Below are 18,993 nucleotides of genomic sequence, written 5' to 3'. Positions count from 1 at the left end.
GCAAAGTTGGGGTGTGTTTATTATACAGGGTAATTTTCAAAAAAAAATTTCGGGATGAACAAAGAAGGTTGCAGTGCAGAGAAAATGCATTAGTGTGATATTTGCAAACAGACAGCGTTTTCATTGCGCTACAGTCGTCTTTGTGCCTCAGTGCTTCACCCCTCGTCCGAGTCACTAGAAGCCTTGTTCAGATCGCCAGCCACTTCCAAAGTGTGCCCCCACAAGTGGCCGTCCTCGCTGCAGTCCATTTAATTTGAGATACCAGTTTTGTGACAACTGGCATTACCATGAATCACTGCTTTTCGGCGCGTGTCACTTTGACAAGCCACCCTATGTGCTCCTCTTTGTTGAACTGTCCTTCTCATGGGCATGTGTCGGAGTTGATGGTCATCTGGTCGGTGTTCCTAATTTGCGGCAGTACAAACACTTGGTCCCGCCGCCGGCATGTGTCACAAACTTGTGAAAGTCTTTTTTTTTTTGTTGTTGTTGTTGTTGTTGTTGCAAGGAGGCAGTCGCTGACAAAGCGATATGCACCCCCTCAAGCATAGTCCATTGAGCTGCATGAGGTGTGTTTTTCACCCATTACTCGCTTTGAAAGCGGGGGAGGCAATGCCGTGCTTTGTCGCGCATGTGTTCTGACTATTTCATGCGAAATGACACAGCCTGCCTTTCGCAGGTCTTGTGCATATTCCAGGACCTCTTCTTCTACATTTGGAGCCAGTCTTTGGTCCCCTGAAGGCACGCTGCTCCTGATTCATAGCGCGCAGCTTGTCGTGCTGCTTGCACCAGTAATGCCTGTGGACTTTGTCAATTCCGAAATGCCTACCAGTAGCACGGTTTCCATGCTGTACTGCATACTCCACAGCATCTAACTTAATTAAAACCAGCCATGTAACTAACATTTTGGCCCATTGCCGACTGTAAATCACCAGATAAGCAGAGGAACAAGCAACTGACAACTCTGTTACTCAGTGGGAATGGCTGCCAGAAAAAAAGTAAGGCTAGATCCTTTGAGCGTTGTTTTGATTGCCTGTACCATGACACTGGACTGGAGTGTTCATTTTTACTCCGAGAGATGGCGCTAGGTTACATGCGCGATCACCATCAGCGAGAGCAAGGGAAGTGGGGAAGCTACAGTACGGCCATTCACGGGGCTACGGGGTATCAAAGTTGGAGGCGCGTTCATTTATGCGAGTGCATTCATTACGTGAGTAAACCCAGTATGATATGTGGTGTAAAATTTATGGGATTTGCACAGTAATTTGGCAAGAGTTTAACAAAAATTTAAATTCTGTGCATCTGTGTTTGCTGCTTGTTATCAAGTTTCACTGGGCTTATTTTAGTATAGTTGCAAACCAAGCTGCTTGCCCTTGGCTGTCTTTAATGCGAGCCGGCTTTTGGTCCTTTGGAGATAACAAAAAAAAATGGTAGGTAATCTCGTGACCAAGTCATGAATGGTCAGCAAAGCAATGAAAATTAGTTACGTGATAATTTTCCTGCTCATTATAGGCTTTTTTCTCTGGATGCAGGGTCCATTAGTTGCGTATGCAATGCTTGTCCACTGCATGGACATTATGTGACTGGGAGGGGATGGCGCATCTTAACCGAAATTGAAATCCCTTCTGCACACGTTATTATGTGTTGCGTTTGTTCCTGTTGCAACATCATGTACACCATTAAAATTCGCACCAGCTCCTTGCCCTAGGTGGACACTTTTCGAGTGGGTCAATTTGCAGCATTTTTGCCACGGCTTGAGTTGACTGTTATGCTACTCCATGGTGTCACGGGGTGGACAGGGCCCTGTCGGTTACGAATGCACATAGGGGAGGGGCGTGCAGCTTGCATCATCATTTGCAGAATTTGACATCAGTTTGGATCCCTGCACTAGTTGATTGATTGATTGTAGGGTTTAACGCGCCGACGCAACGCAGGTGATGAGGCGCGCCGTAGTGGAGGGCTCCGGATTAATTTTGAGCACCTGGGGACCTTTAACGTGTGTCGAAATCTCGTACACATGGGCGTTTTTTGCTTTTCGGCTCCATCACAAAAGCGGCCGCCGCGGCTGGGAATCGAGCTCGCTTTGAAACAGATTACAACTACACAGTGCATTTTGTGGCTAGACATTGATGGGCATAAAGCCATAAGAGCTCCCTATGCAGGATGGTGGTAAGCTGGACAACTTGGTATGATGGCATCCTCACAAGCACAAAAAAAAATGGACGGGTACAAGAGAAGCGGACGAGACTATCCCTACGCTGCTTTGGCAAAAAAAAAAGAAGTAATTGGCGCTCTTGCACTATTGGTGCGAGGTTTGAGAAACAGCAGAGCTGGTGGCCTCTATCCCTTCATCGGAAACCTGGCCGATGCGCCTCACATAACATTTCCCGAAGCGGCCACTGAAAGTTCTCCATGACTGGCAGGCCTGGATTGCCTTTTTCGCAGCTGTTCACATCTCTCCCAGAGTGGACCTCGTTAGCAAACGCTAGAACCTGCGGCAACCAGCTTCGCGAACTCGCCGTCTGTGCTGCCCACTTTAGGCACAAACGCACGTGAACTGGCGAGTAGAAGAGCACGCAAGAGGTCATGCCACGAACGCTGGCCAGAGTGTTCTCGAAGGTCGAGCTGGTCAATGCCAGGCGCTCCTCATGGGCACATGCTCTTGTGCGCTTGGTATTTTTCCTTGATATTTTTTTTTTTTTTTCTGGTAATGCTATACAATGGACCTAAAAGCTTAAACGGCTCTGCTGTTCAAAAATGTTTGTGTTTTTTTTAAAGCGAAGTTTCTTAAAGTTGGTTGTGTGAAAGAGGAATGGAACTTTTTTTTCCAAATTCATGCACATACTTTGTTCTTCGTTTGAACAGAGATGCTAGCTAAACTTCTATACCAAAGCTTATGCAATGCGCTTTTACTTCAGGGTCCAGAACCAGGCCTTGATGTCGTGCTCAAGTTGAAGTACCTGCACTGCGTGGTTTCGGAGACATTGCGTATGTTCCCAGCTGTCCCAAGGTAACGTGCCTGGAAAAGTAAGATTTTCTGGCGTTTAAATGTGTGCTTTATGGGACCCTGGCCTACCTCAGTGACCATCTAGGCCGATAGGTTGATGTTCCATGCTTATGCAAGGCAGAGGAGAAGTTAGCAGTCAGTTAAGCTACTGGTGCAGCCATGACGGGTGAGCACAGGCAGCAATGTTGCTTTTGAAGCCAGGGACACAACGCTTCCTTTATTGCATCACGCCACTGCACCCACACCTGAAAAGGCTGACAAAATATATAGGGTGTTACAGGAGGCACTGCATACTGATTCATGCTACTATAGTTAGTATATGTTAGTCAGTATGACAGTCTGTGTGCTCATGCTCGACTAAGCAACATGTGGGAAAAGCAGCTGTGAGCACAGGGCAGGAGAGGAAGGGCCTCTTGGGAGCATGGGAGTGTGAAGGGCTGTTTCTATGCGTGAGCTGTTTCCACTGAGATTAGGGGACTGGGTGATGCGACATGATGCATTTATCTCTTTCAACAAAGCACGAAGAGCAGGTTGCTCAGAAACCACGAGATGCTTCCATTTACATATCTTTGCAAAGGTGAGGCAGCTGCGCATATTGCGCAGTTTTGATACAAATTTGTTTTCCTGTGCCAGGCTGCTCCAAAAGCTTGAAAATTGCGCCAAACTGCTCCAAAACGGTCTGAGGGCCAGGGATTTTAACGTTACCGTCAGTTTCAGTGGGGAAAAACGCTTACTGGCGGCATACTTTTACACCATCTCCAAGGTGATGCTGTTTGTAAAGGTTTAATTGATTGATCATTCAATAAAAAACCCGCAAAAAATTGTCGGAGGGTTGCAAGCTGGGCTAGCTGGAAAGACATTCTTGGATAAAACCAGCGCAAACTCAGACAAAGCCGAAGGAAGGGCAACAAAAGGACAGCCGCTGGTCTAACAACTAAATTTTAATGTCATGAAGGGCGAATATAAATACTCAACACAAACAATAAAGTAATAAAAAGACATTGCGCATGGTCGAAACAAGTTTACAATGGTCACGGTGATACCACAACTAGATATACACATGTTACAGTCAAGGCACACGCAGATATGCAATCTCTTTAGGATGGAGACACACGCTTGTTTGGCTTGCACACTTATTACCTCGTTCTGCTATGCGAAATGCCTCCATGATTTTGCGGGTTGTTTGATTGCGGTGCCTAAATAAAATGTTAGTGGCAGGAAAATTAGGTTTGCATTGGCTGCACTTAGCACAATGCAAAGAATGATGGGATGATACAGGGCCTTTCAATGACAATTCATGTTCTCTCAAACGCGCGTTGATACAGCGAACAGTTTGTCCAACACAAGTTCGGCCACAGGGTAAAGGAATGCTGTACACAACTCCCAATTGCACATGCGACATACCGGTTCTTGTGGTTGACACCACAACCAACCCTTTTCTTATCACTTCCCCGCTCTATCTTTCTGTCAAGCCTGCCACATACAGAATGCAATTTGTTGCAGGCCGTGATAGCCACTTGCACTTCATAGCGATGGCCCACCCACTTTTTTTAGGCGGTGCGTGATTGTATGAATGTATGGGATGATGGCAACTTTTTGGGGATTTTGTGTGTCCTCTGCAACATCCCGGCCGCCGGAATTTGTTTTTAGGATTTTTACAAGTTTTTCACACGGCCATGACAAGAGGTCCTGTGGAAATCCTGCCTCCCTTAAAACTTTTTAACTTGCTCATTGAAGCTGCTTGTCATCATGTGTTGGCACGATTTCGAAATGGCTGAGTGAAAACATGAAAAGGCAATGGTGTTTTTTACAAGCTTGGTATGGCCCGATGAGTAGTTCACCAAAGGCTTGACCGCGATCGTGGCGCATGCATCCAGCAGACATGCTCCTTATCAAACCGAAGATACAGATCCAGATACTGGATGCCATTCTGTTTCGTTGTTTCAATCATGAAACTGAGTCCCAAACCCCTTTGCTTAAATACTTTTAAAATATCCATGGTCGCTCTTAGGCTGGAGGAATCCTCAAAAATAACCAGGTAGTCGTCTACGTAACGGAAAACTTTAGTGGCCATGCCGTTCAGGTCCCTCTCAAGAGAGCGATCAGCTTTGGCAAGAAGAATGTCGCTTAGTATTGGAGCCACTCGCAAGCCGGTACATACTCCCGACTTCTGCGTGTACACTACACCATCCCGGCAAATAACCAAAGAGTTTAAGGGGGGACGCGGCTTTCAACTTCGGAAAAATGACCAAAACATTGTTTTTTTGAAACACACATATTCAGCTTCTATGTTTCCTATTCTATGCGTCTGCAAAGTTTTTAGACTGAAAAGCGTCGCAAAGTGGCATAAAAAAATACTTTTGTCAGGCGCGGTGACTAACTATCAGCGCAAAAGGGCGAAAAAACGGCAATTTTCGGAGCGCTCTATCTCCGCAACGGTGCCACCGGGCGCGGCCATTTTGATATGGTTAGATCGGCCGAGCGATCGTCTTTCCGGTTCCGCTCGTCTCTTTTATCTTCGTTCATTCACAAACGCACAAACGGCAGAAAAGAAACGACGCACAGACGAAGCTAGAAATAGATGCTGAAGCGCTATTGGTCCTCCGGTCGGGGCGCAGAACAACGACCCTCCTGATTGGATGTCACGGACGCAACGCAAGATGGCGGCCGCCTGAGCTGCGTAGCGAGCGGTTTGAGTTCATTTTCGCCGCTTCGCTCGGCCGAGTTTCTGTTCAATCTATGGTATTCAACACGGATGTTATCACGGTGGGAATGCCGAAGATAACGAGCCAGATTACGGGAAGTTGTGTGGCTCGAAAGGAGGAGGTCATCGAACGCTTCGTGGTGCGCGTGACTCTACCGTCGCCAGACCCCGGAGGGTGACGCGGTGTGCGCGCTTGCGATAGCGGTTCGTGAAGTGAACTTTTAGCCGGGTTTGCGATGTTTACACGCTTAGTTATTGCTGTGTTTTGACTGTGGGCTCGCTAGCCTTGAGAAAGAAACGGTCGACGCGTCAAACGCTGCGGCGCGCGCGGCATAGCCGACGCGCATTGGAGCAGCACATGACTAGGCAACCGGTTACGATTGAACGCCAGTAGTTGTAATTAATGCCTGCGACGTTAGATTTAATCTTAAAAGCAACCTGACCAGCCATATCAGGTATAATCAAAGTTCGATATGTCGCGGTAAGCGTGCGCTGCGATGCGCGCGAGCCATATCGCCTTTCTTGTGCAACGTTTCCCGTGCACTTGTAATTTTCATGCAAACAGGTTTGAGTTAGTAATATAGGAATAAAAATATGTTCTCTGCATTAAAAATGTACGTTACTGCCGCAGCATTTAACAGTGATTTTTTAGTGAAATTATTGATACCATTGCTTAGGGCATACTGGCTTTGCTGCGAGAAATATTGGATGCCTTGAATGTCAAAAGTAGTAAAAAAATGTGCTCTTGCATTGAAGTTGGGAGTTATGCAGAATACTCTACGAAGCTTCAAAGTCGCTCATTTTCATCCTTGTGGTATGCAAACTTTTGGCAATGAACACCTGCACGTATGAGTACTAAGTTGCTGTGCCAGGCAAGATGATAAAACATAAAAAAAAGCCAAAAATGTTCAAATTTAAGTAAAAAAAATGCTTAACTTGTTGCCATGGTGACAACACTGCAAATGGAGGCTGTTCAGTGCGATACAGCCAACCAGCTAACCTACTTTGCATTGAAAGCCCATTGAAACCCATCTCCCCCTTCGTTTGGTCTGTGGTCTGCAAAGTGGGGTATGTACTCTTCACAGAGGAGCTGAAAATGATGTTTTCTGGAAAGATAAAGGCTGTAAAAGGCACTCCAATTTCAAGGCAAGGCATTCCAGAAGCCCCATGTTCAAAAGGACATGAAAGGCTACAACCGTGACGACTTTTGATAAGTGAAACCTATGTTGCAACTTCGGAAGCCGTTTTCTCAAAACAGTTTTTTTTGCCACCTGTGTCGCTTGTACCAGGGATTTCTTTGTGACCGCTGGGTCTATTTTGATTCCGTTTCTTGCATTACATTCCTTGATGAACAGTTCAGGTCGTGACACTCTTGGTTTTCCAGATTTGTTTTTTGTGATTTTTTTTATTCAAATAATCGTTCACAGTCAACATGCCTATTGGACATTAACCTCTAAAAAAATGAAAACTAAAAAACATTGTGTTGTAAAAAAAAAATTCTAAAACTGTCACGACCTCGTCCATTCATTTGGGAATGCAAAGCACTTCGAACAAGTTTTCTATCATGTTTTATAAGCCGCTCAAGCTCGGTACAAGCGGAACAGAAAGAAAATTTAATACATAAAAAAGTTTTCAAAATATTAGTTTGAAATTTTTATGGTGTTATCACGGAAGCATTTCCAGTTGCTGTGCCAACTTTCATCAATATCCACGAAGAAATAAAAAAGTTGATTTTGAAAGCCACGTCCCCCCTTAAATAAAAAGTGAAAAGTTCCAAGAAAGCTGGAACAGGTATGCCGCTTACATTTTTTAATGCCATTTCGTCATTATCGATCAAAATGAACTCCTTCACAGCGGGCAAAAGATCGGCATGGGGAAGCGGATAGAACAGATCTCCCACATCTATGCTAATAGCAGAGCAGTGAGAAAGGCGATGCATTTCCAAAAACTTCACTACAACATGGGAATTGGGGACAAGGAAGGGATCCTCAACGTGCAAAGTGGAAAGACACTTCTGTAAAAACACAGATACACAGTACTGCCACGTGTGTCGCTCGGTAGCAATTACCCTAAACGGGATTCTTGACTTATGGGTTTTGGCTGTGTAGAAAACGTCAAGGTGAAGCTTATTAGCCTTTTTTACCGATTTGGCCAACTTGCCCAAATTCACGTCTATCAGCAAGGAGCATGCCTCTTTCTTTCTTTCCACCAAGCTAACGCCCGCTTTCTTAAAGCTTTCCTCTACTGCTGCCAAAGCCTTATGGCCAAAAAGAGCCTCAGGCAGTACAACAAAAGAACCCTCCTTGTCCGACTCAAGCACCCGAAGCTCATTGCTTGCGGGGTGCTTAACTAGGGGAGACATTGGGGAACGCTTAACAGGTTTTACCTCCCACCCGACGGCCTCCATGCAGTCACTTATGCACCTGTATCGTTCATTGTCCGGAACATGTGCACTGACACCTCTAGTGAGAGCCACCTTCCCCACTGGGCTTAGTTGCGGCTGGAAGCAGAACTTTGGTCCTAGCTGGAGCACCCTCTGGTGAACCTCTGGTAAGTGCGCGTCGCCCAGGAAGATTACACGTCCTCATGGTGGAACAGCTTTCTTCCTTCTCGGAAGGCCTGGCCGCACGTGGTTTCAAAAGGCTTCCGTGTGCTGATTGGCTACCCGAATCCAGTCACGGTAGGCGCGGAGGCGCGACTTCGCAGGGTAGGCTAGGCCGCAGTGGGTCCACAGGCAGTCACGGTAAAATCGCTCTTGACGGCCCCACTCACTCCGCAGAAGTTTGCAGAACCGTGTCATATGGCTCGATGAAGGATGAAGCCAACCGCACAAGACTTGAATTCCTTCCGGGCAGGTTCCATGCCTCAGATGCCATGATGTTTCGCGGAGTTGCGTGACTAGAAAGACGGGAGTTCATCAAAAACAACGTGGTGCCCGCGAATTCCTTGTGTTTCGGCCTTGAGTGTGAGGCGTGGTGCGCGCTTGAAGTGAAATTTCAGACTCGTTTCGGTGTTACAAAATGCCGAGTTATTGCTGCCTTAGACAGCGAGATTGTGAGCGGCGGGAATGGGACGATCGACACTGCATAAGTGGTGGCGCAGGCTACTTCGTCGGAAAATGTTCTAGCAGTGTCTGATAGCGGGACAGGCTATTATTACACGCTAGTAATAATGGTTCATCTATCTGAAGTGAAATTTAATGCCAAAAGGGAGGTGGCTAAACATACCAACGCTGCTCAAATTACGATCGTAGTGAACGTGCACCTTGGGTATTGAAATGGGAGCGCTGGTGGGATGCGACGACTGTCACCTCGTTTGCGCAACTTTTGGCGTGGCAAAAGTTGCGCAAACAAGGTGACGTGACGAGGTGACGAGGTGCCGTGGCGAGTCTACACTTGTGCCCTAAAGCTGAGTGTAAGATTACAAAAATAATAATTTCGGCATTCACATGATAATAAAAGTGCCTTACGATTGCTTAGTTTTTTAATTAGATATTTTCAACGGACCTCCACTCTATGCATAGAGGCTAAGAATTTAAAAGTGGTTTGTAAATAGCTAGTGCAGTTGGTGCCTTGTGATACTCTGGTAGAAAAAACTTTATTGGTGTACGTTGAAAACTGATTCAAAAGTGCACTCTCCCTCCCCCCCTCCGCCCCGAGTTGCTAAACATTTTAATTTTATCGGCTCCTAAGGTGACATAATAAATGTCGTTCTTCTGCTTCAAATCAAGGTTCTTCTGCTCCAAAATCAAGATTTTGCTGCTACAAAAACTGCTCCCAAATCTCATTCAAATGTCTCACCCCTGTCTTTGGCAAAATTCCGAAACGTCGAGACTTCTTTTATTCTTTTCTGCACGAACTAGACGTAGGAATTGGCGAGAGCAAAGATCTTAAAGAATGAGCAAAAATGTTCGCTCATGTACCAATAAGCGTCACGTGTATTTTGCTTTAGTGTTCTACACGTCAGAAAAGCAGACGAACAAGTGTCGAATGTCTCAACTCTGAAATGGGAATGAAAGAGTGGAAAGATGTGGAGTGTTGCAGGATGAGGAGAGTTTCGCTCTCTTCTTTTTCTCACTATTTCAGAACCCAGCGCATCACCTCCACTGACTACGTCTTAGGTGACACTGGTGTCAAGGTTCCCAAGGGTGCTACCTTGGTCATCCCCATTTTCGCCATGCATCATGATCCCGAATACTTCCCAGAGCCCCAGCTTTTCAATCCAGACAGGTAGGAGGTTGCACCCTTGGCCGACTGAGCTTTTAATGCACAAAGAGCTTTTTTCTTTGACCCTAAGGTCTCCTTTTGGCAGAATGTCAAACCTTCTATAGGCAGGTAAGGTTATGGTGGTATGGTAGAAACTACAGCACACTCACAAACTTGTACAGTGAAACCTCGTTACAAGAGACACTCAAGGGAACCAGAAAACGTGTCTCTTGTAACCAAGGTCTCTTGTATGCAATGTTGCTAACATGGCGAACATAGGAAAACCAACCAAACTGCCTTCATTCAAGTGTCTCTTATAACCAAGTGTCTCTTGTAACAGTGTCTCTCGTAACGAGGTTTTACTGTATTTAAAGGGACTGTATTTATAGGACTTGGTGATTAAATGCTCTTAATTTTTTTTCTCACATATTGATACATTAGACACGTTTATATTACAGTATACATGCTAGTAGTAGTCATCCTATCTCCTGGATTCCGGAAGTTGTGTGCAGTTTCGTATAAGCCAAGCAACACCCAACAACTTGTTTGTGACCCACCGCAGGCATTTTTCCTTGATTGGCAAATTTAAAACAGATAACCCAGCTATCGTGTCATTTGTGCCAGTACTATGTGGTGAATGTTGAGTTGAAATTTTAACACGCTGATATTGTGCACGTAAATGACATTGGTACTGCCCATAAGTGTAAGAATGGAGTTTGGATATCATCGCCACTTATTGAGGACACCAGGCTGCTCCATTTGAGAAATATTTTTCGTAATACATTGGCAAGGAGCTGATCTTTGAGAATCTGGCTGCTTACTGTGGAATACTGAGTAAGCACTCCCACCCATGAAAACACTCTACTTCTTGTGTTAAAAAAAATTGGTGTAGCTCGCACTAGTGGCGCGCCATGGCTGGAGAAACAGTGGAACTGCGGGTCGACCTAGCTTCTTGTGGTGTCGCTAAAGTTTTCTAGGTTTTGCTAGGCTTTGCTAAGTTTTTTTCTTAGGTTTTGCAATCTTCTTGCTAGGCTAGGCGAAGTGTTGAGGGGCGGGGCCAAGTTAAGACGGATTTTGCAAGGCTGTTACTGGGGATCTTCTGCTAATCGCTGCTGTTTAGGCACTGCGGCTTCTGCGCGATACTCGTGGTTGGATTGTAGCCGTCTCGTATGTTCCCGGGCAGCAGCACGATGGCATTTGCACTGCGCTTCTTTTTTCCCGTGAGTTACATACTTCTTCAGCTGCCCCATGTTTTGAAGGAGTCTAAACAATGTGCTCGTCACGGCGGCACGAAGTCTCTGCGTCTGTGCAGTGACGTCGTTTCTAGGCAAGGCTTGATTCCGCCTACGCAGCTGTGCGAAGGTTGCGCTTGGGTGCCTCGCGCTGGAGCAGTTTTCTTTCTTGATATTCTTTTTTTGCTAACGCCACTGGACTAAGCTGAGCTTAAACAGCTCCCCTGTTGAAATTGGTTCAAGGCAATTCATGGAGCTAGACAGCAACCCCTTTTTATTTGTGTAATTATCTTTAAATTGATGGGAAATGTTTGTTTGATGATGTATGCAGCAGTACTCTCAGCACTTATATCAAAGCTGCTATGTTGTGGCCAGAAAATAAGTGTGTTGCAACAAAATAGACGGTTGGGCGAGTTGGTGGGTACCCATGTTGAAGTGTAACAACGTGAAAAGGACGCGGGATGCAGAAGAAGGCACAAGGCAGCGTCCGTCCTGTGCAGTCTTATGCATCCATCATCCTTTTTGCGCTGTTACACTTTATACAAAGAAATAAGTGTTGCCTGGTGCTTTGTATTAGCCTAAGCCGTACTGGTTAATTATAATTCTGTGAAGCCATTTTTATTCTTTAACATGCTTACCAGAGTGTGGTAGCATGAGGTGACATTGTGTCCGCCCTCTTGAGATGGAACGAAGTTCTGTCATTGAGGGAATTTCACAAAACCACTTGGAAAAAACTAGAAAACTTGGGTAATTTTAAAACATCAGCTTTTAGTCTCTCTTTTTTTTTTTTTGCCGGTCTAGAACAGTTTTGGGGCAGTGCAAAACTGCTCTCGCAATAGAAGTTCCATAGGGAAATAAAATATGGAGCTGCTTTGAGGAATCCTGAGCAGCCTAAAATGACAAATAAAAGGGGCCTTTTGCTCACCCTTTTGTTTAGTTGACCAGTTGCTAGGACATACAATTTCAGCCAATAATGACATCAGCTGATGCTGAAATCTGCAGCAGACCTGCATGGGCACCTCTGCCAAATAGTTTTGTTTTCTGCAATGGATATCTAATTCTGTGTGCGTTATTTTCTGTGCCCACAGGTTCAGTGAGGAGAATGTTGGTTCGATACAGCCGTACACCTATCTTCCCTTTGGGGCGGGACCACGGAACTGCATCGGGATGCGGCTCGCACTCCAATCAATCAAGCTGTGCTTACTGCACTCGGTGCACAGAGTGCAGTTTGTGCGCACAGAAAAGACACAGGTACGTGAGCAACGCTGATGTCAGACAGAGAGTTTGCCCGAGTCAAATTAGACTAGTGCATTTACCAGAACTTTATATTGGATATTTCTTTGAAGTGTAGCAGTTTTGCCTTCTTCTTGTCAAAACTATAGTGCAATAAAACATATCAAAATGTCTGGTTGAAAAAAATAAGGGGATTGGGAATAAAAATGAAGATTGTGAGTTGATGCAAAAAAAGCTTTTCTTCATTAAAGTACAGTAAAACCTCAGTGTAAAAAAGTCAGCAAAATTGATGATTTAATTGAAATTTCACTACACTGAAGTTCACATCTAACGCTAAGCATGAACAGAGTAGAATGTTTCCTGTGCACACGTAGGGTTACAACCTTTCCCTGAGAAAATAAAAACGGCCCCTGTAAAGGGGGGGGGGGGGGGGAGGGGGAGGGAGGGAATATATAGAATATTTAATTATAGAATATTTAATTTTTTAATTTGTGTTTAATAAAGACGCCATGTTTTTGACATGTGGCACCATTTATTGTAGCGTTTTCTTAGACAGAAATCAACATAACATTTGTACTGAAAGTGATTGAGAGCTTTTTTATTGCTCTGTATGTGCTTTACTGAAAAGTAACCGCAATTTCTGACCGCGGCGGCAGCATTTGAAATGTTTTGTTCCTATCTTAGGTCCCCCTTCATCTCAGGCAGCGCGCTCGCCTGCGTATTTTCTCTGCTCGCGTGTCTTTGCGCAGCTTGTCGACACATATTTATCGTCTTAGTTGTTGAATTGGCGCTTATAAAATGCCAAAACAGACATAACCACGACACGAGGGCCAAAAAACCGGCCAATGACGGCCGGTTTTAAGTATGGACTGGCAACCGGCCCACTGTTTAAAAAACCGGTCGGGCCAGTCCAAAACTGGGCAGGTGGCAACCCTATGCACACAAACGCGCATATGGCAGACGCACTGCCGCCTCGAATATCGCCTGCACACTGCGTGGCCAAGAACAGTAATGTGGGGCTGGTAGCAACTGTGAAGTGGCGCAGCACTTGCCAGAATGAAACTCTCAGAACAAACAAAGTTGCATATGTCAGGGAAGAGCTGATAATATGGGTGAAAACTGTGCTGCGAATACTCGGCGAAATTATTATAGGGCTAAATAGATGAACACATGAAAGGAGACAGGACAAGTGCCTGTCCTGTCGCCTTCCAGGTGTTTGTCTTTTGAACTCTAAAATGGTGTAGCCTAGTATTCACCAGCTCACCCAACAAGTTTCTCTTATGTGCTATGGATCTCTATCCACATCGCTAGTGAAAGAAACCCTCAAACGCACCGTGGTGGTACTGAGCGGAAACGTTGCCAATCTGAAAGTTGGCTAAAATGCCACCATAAGTCCATTGCCTCACAAGACATTTCCAAGGCAAGAACCGTCATCAGAACAAAATCATCTTCGTGGATATCAAAAAAACGTGCATGGTGCATCATTGCACACGAATTGCCGATAGCGTCTACAGTGAACTCCGAGGGATCCCAAAGCAACCCATAATGTCCTTCTTTTCACTACTGGTGACTGCTTGTATAATCTGCACTTGATCTTCAAACAACTTTTTTCACTGATAGCACTAGTGTAGGACCTAAAAAGTGTCACCAGGCCTCAAAAACGAGACACAAGAGGCTGTGCAGGATGATGTGAAACGCATGCTTTTAGTTAAGCCTGAAACAAACTATGCATCACGAATGAAGCCGAAGAAGTCGACTTGCAACGAAGCGCCGGTGGCAGCACTGTTGGTATCCTCTAGTGGCCATTCTGTACACCACACTTATCAAACTGTCCATCTCTCTTCAGACCTCGCTCCTTTGCAGCTTGTTGGCAATGCAGCTGCTAGGCATGGCGCTCATTCCATCAATTATTTGCGGCATCAAGCGGCGTCGTCTTTCAGTGTTTGGACTTCCACGAATTTGTGCTGAATTGTTATTGAAATTTCGTTGCATTAAATTTTCGGTAAAGAGGACTTCGCCACGTAGCGGTCGGAAATGCACAGCAGGTACACATTCGAAGTAAGCGACAGTCCAGTGCTTACTTTGGAGAAACAGCCGTCACGGTGGCCGAGAAGCTGAGGCATTGTGTTGCTGGGTACAAAGTGGAGGGTTTGATTACCAGCCATGGGGGGCTGTTTTCTGATAAGGAAGAACACAGAACTCCTGTGTCTACAAGAGCTTGGCGCGCAACACAGATCCCCACGGAATCTTGATGGCTCTATAGCCCTCCACTACGCCGCACTGTGAAGTCCTAGTACAGTCTAATCCCACTACAATGAAGTCCACTTCAGCGAAATTTTCGCTTCAACGAAATACAGTCTAATCCCGCTACAACGAAGTCCGCTTCAACGAAATATTTCCAGTTCCCCATCAGCTAGCCATAGAAGTCAATGCAACAAAGTCCTCACCACAACGAACCATTTGTCTGGCTTGCTTTCGCTTCAACGAAATGTTCCCTCATTGGGACTGGGTTTTAACAATTATTTTGGAATAAAATAAGCATAGCGCCAGCTATCTAACTTTTTATACATTCAGGTCAATTAGTTTCACCGAAAACATGCGCGGTGCGCCCACACATGGTCCGCACTGCCACCCAAAACAAAAACAAACTCATGGGTGGACGCCATTGTTTGATGGTGATAACGATGCGGCGGGCCGTCTTTACATGAGACGCAAGCCAGTTTCGCCAAGCCGGAGCTATAGCCAATCCGTATCCAGTTGAAATCGCGCGAATGTATCTCTGCTGCTCTGGCGCAGCGCCGTCTGGCGCCGTCATGTGCCGTCATGCATGTGTTATGAGCAGCTGTCCTTGCAGTTTTCCTTCTACAATTCTTCAAAGTCGAAAGCATAAATAATGTTTTCGTGTTTAGTCTTGAACCCGCATCGTCCTATCTTAGTCGTGAGCGCGCGGTCGCGATAAATGCAACGCGATAAATGCAAGCGCGCGGGGCTTGCCTGCCAAGGTCAGTTGCTGCCGTTCCTAGTCAGAGGATAAGACAACGGCGCCATTCCTGCCACAAGCGAAAGGGGGGCTTTTAACCGCCTAGCAGCTATCTGCAAGTAATTAGCTCGGCGGAAACGCATTGTCGTACAGCAATACGCTTTGCGCCTGCATTTCTTCATTTCTTCACCTCTCCCCCTTCTCCTCAGTGTCGCACTCTTTGCATGCTGGTTAAAAAACAGATAACCATTGGTATGTTTGTTATCTGAATAAACACGACGTTACTGCGCGCGTCACTCCTTTTTCTAAATGTTGTATTATGCTGCCAATGATGTCGAAATATCCGGAGCTATTTTTCTTGCCCTTTCCGTGCTGTGTTGGGGCAGATTTCGCGTCAACGAATTTTCGCTTCAAAGATCTTTTTTGCACGCCCCGTCAATTTCGTTGTAGCGGGATTCGACTGTATTTCCAATTCCCCGTCAGCTAGCCATAGAAGACAATGCAACAAAGTCCTCGGCACAACGAACCACTATTATGCCAAGGAAATTGATTCTTTGCTAATAGCCACACTTTCCCATGAAGGACACTAATATTTTGGCCTCTAACAAGTCTTGGCTGCCAGGCATAAATAAACGTCGCCACGTCGCACATTATGTGCTGAATGACAAACGTACCATTTAATTGTTGGTTACATTTTGAAAGCAATGTACGTTTTTACGATCTGCGTTTTCTTTTTTTCTTTCTTTCCAGTATCCACCACAAATGGGTTACGAGTCGGGTACAATTAGACTGAAAGGCATTAATGTCGGCATACGGAAGAGACCGGAGACGACTGCATGATGTTAATGCCTGTGGAGACATCTCACAATTTTTTCTACAACACATCTGGCACAGTAGACGTAGTAGGAGCTCTTTGCTCTCAAGAAACCCACCGCCGGATCTGTTGCGAGACAAAACACGCTTGTTAACAGTTTGTGTGCCCTTTTGCACATGGTTGTGAACATTTTTGACCTGCAAAGCTTTTGCAATGTTGTGCAACGTACCGAGTGACTTATACAGTGTCCTGGACTGCTGCGCTGCGATTCCACTGTGCAAATTTTCTGCATATGTGCTTGCTCAGGTATCAAAAAATCGCTAATAAATTTGTTCTTTGTTTTGTACAGCTGTGTTGTTTTTATTTGTTTCTGGAAACCAGAAGTGCAGGTTGTATCACAGTTTTTTTTTTTGTCTTCTCCCATCGGAGCTTTTAGCAGGATTTTTCTCTTGTGTATGATTGGTCACCTTCCCCCCTACTTTTTTTTTTTTTTTTTTGCCGTAAGTGTAACCAATGCATTATGAGAAAAGTTAAAGTTGAAACTTTGTAGAAAAACTAGGGCAATGGCAGTAATACCACTTGACATAAATGGCTAGGGCAAGGGGGAGAATGCGGGGTAATAGTTTAATTGCAGTCTGTGAGCAGCCCAAAATTCTCTCAGAGGACCTTGAGTGATAAAAGCTGCAAACTTCATATTAAATAATAGGTAGTTTATAGGGATGGGCGAATATAGATTTTGAGGTTCGAAGCGAATTCGAAGCGAATAGTGATTTGGTCGAATAATTTCGAATCGAATAGTTCGAATAGTACACATTGCAAATCACAAAGACAAATGAGCAACTTGTGACCTGACTAATGTACACATTTTTTTCTAATAATTAGAACTCACGTAGGCACAGCATTGTGTAAAACTATTACCAGTTGAACATTTATTGCAAAATCTTACACTACACACAGCCTTCCTTTGCTGTATTCACAAGTTTTCATGAAGAAATGCCTGTTGCGCCACATGCTCTAGGTGCAGCAGTTTCCGCCGGCTGCTCATTCACAAGTTTAAGCGCCGCCTAGAAACTCGCAGAGTTAAGCTTCGTTAAAAAAAGAAGTATTGTAGCCACTAGTATCCTCGGCCGTAGCCAAGCAAAGCGCAAGTGCTCCATGCGCAAGTGGCTGGCCGCCATTTTGAATAGGCTCGCTTAGTGCGGCGTACTGCCGCGCTGTGCGAGCCTATTCAAAATGGCGGCATGCCTATTCAAAATGGCGGCCTGTACAAGTCTGCTGGCTTGGTGCCGCGATGTTCGGAGCGGTGTCGTTTCAGTGCCGCCTTTTTTTTTTTAACCTAAAGTGTGCTGGCGGCCGAGAGCTTCGTCGAACCTCTAGGCAAGGCAGCAACTCGGCAGTGCCGGCACTGATAATAGAAATGTCCGCGTCGGTGGGTCTTGAGCCAAGCCTGGGGTAACTCTCGGAAAGCTTGACCGAAAAGCTTGGCTTTCAGCTGCCTATTCGGGAGCATCGAATAATTCGAAAATATCGAATACCTGCATTCGGATCGAAGCGAATAAAGAATAGAGAGCTATTCGATCGAATATTCGACAATACCGAATATTCGCCCATCCCTAGTAGTTTACATGCCCAAAAATGAGAGAATAGGAAGATCTCACTATCCAGAAGTAAGGATGTTGATCTTGCACCTTGCTTTGGATCTCAGTGTCACCCAAAATCACTGGCTGGTGTTGAGGTCGAAAGCTGTAACAGGGATGAGAGATTGCGGTAAGTTGGAGAGAACGGTAACGCCACCAGCACTGCGTTGTGCTGACACTGTTTTCATGTACCAGCCTTTCATGAAGGCTGAAGGAACTTTTGTGGTATTGAAATATAAGGACTTTACCGTTTACCTTTAAAAAGAGGAAGCACATTACTTGCTGATCAGCATGAAACCTTTGGTTTCCTACCTCTGAGCTTCAAGTGGCAGGCCACCGTGGTTGCACCAGAAATTGATGCTTGAAGGCATTTTTCTGTTCAAAGGCTTGAGTGTCCCTTGCCTCAAGACAGTTGAGCGAAGCCTACTCTGGGGTAAAGCCAGTTAGCTAGCACCATCTGGTCTGGTCTCCAAGCTCTCCTGTAAATACTCTACATTTGTTGATAGCTGGATGTGATTACGGCCTAGCATCGATGAGGACTTACCAGCTCTCGAGCAACAAGATCACCACCCAGGCCTGTTGCATTTTAATTCGACGGATATACAGAAATTCCTGTTGCATTTTAACTCAACGGATATACCCCACCACAGTCATGCCATACTCTCCCCACCCCTTGAGCAGTGGGTGTCTGCGCTGACCAGTTCGGCGCCGGAGTGTCAACTCGTCCTGGTGCAACGAGCTTCACGGATGCAGCGCAGGCCGGCGGCCTTCTGGACACAGGAGGCTCCCCTACTCATTCAATAAAGAACGTTTTTCACCACCACTACTTCCTACTGCTGGGACAGTTAACTATTCAGCATTCGATCTCGCATTCTAGACTAAAGTTTTTCCTGAACATGTGTAATCGATTCCATTTCGAAATTTCTGGAAGCCTACACGGCCTACACACATATAGTGTGCCAGGCACCTGAAAAGAATACAGAATTGTTCGCTCTTTAAAGCTTGGATCGCTTGCTTATCCAGGCTGTTAAAGAGGATCCACACGAACCCACTTTCGTTTTATGGGCTTGTTTTTTCTCCGCACACGCTTACACTTGATCGCCGGCGCACAAGATATAAACAAACCTCTCGGTTGAGAGTTAGTGTCTCCACTGTTTGCTTTTCTGCTTCGACCCCAGGAAAAG

The 18,993-nt window shown here is 45.5% G+C and overlaps 1 protein-coding gene across 1 annotated transcript in view; it reads left to right on the top strand.

The window, feature by feature from the left end:
* Positions 1-16,514, top strand: part of LOC144177780 (cytochrome P450 3A41-like) — a 55,208-nt gene extending 38,694 nt beyond the window's left edge. The window contains exons 11-14 of the mRNA XM_077705351.1: positions 2,916-3,007; positions 9,794-9,937; positions 12,234-12,396; positions 16,109-16,514. Coding sequence (XP_077561477.1) covers positions 2,916-3,007; positions 9,794-9,937; positions 12,234-12,396; positions 16,109-16,198 — 489 coding nt within the window. The 3' untranslated portion in view covers positions 16,199-16,514. The remainder of the gene's footprint in view (positions 1-2,915; positions 3,008-9,793; positions 9,938-12,233; positions 12,397-16,108) is intronic.
* The last annotated feature ends 2,479 nt before the right edge of the window (positions 16,515-18,993 follow it).

The sequence above is a fragment of the Haemaphysalis longicornis genome, unplaced genomic scaffold (genome assembly GCF_048455015.1).
Source record: "Haemaphysalis longicornis isolate Haplotype H1 unplaced genomic scaffold, Haemaphysalis longicornis Haplotype H1 scaffold_308, whole genome shotgun sequence".
NCBI lineage: Eukaryota > Metazoa > Arthropoda > Arachnida > Ixodida > Ixodidae > Haemaphysalis > Haemaphysalis longicornis.
Note: the sequence above shows the minus strand (reverse complement) of the source record. Positions and strands in the feature narration are given on the sequence as shown.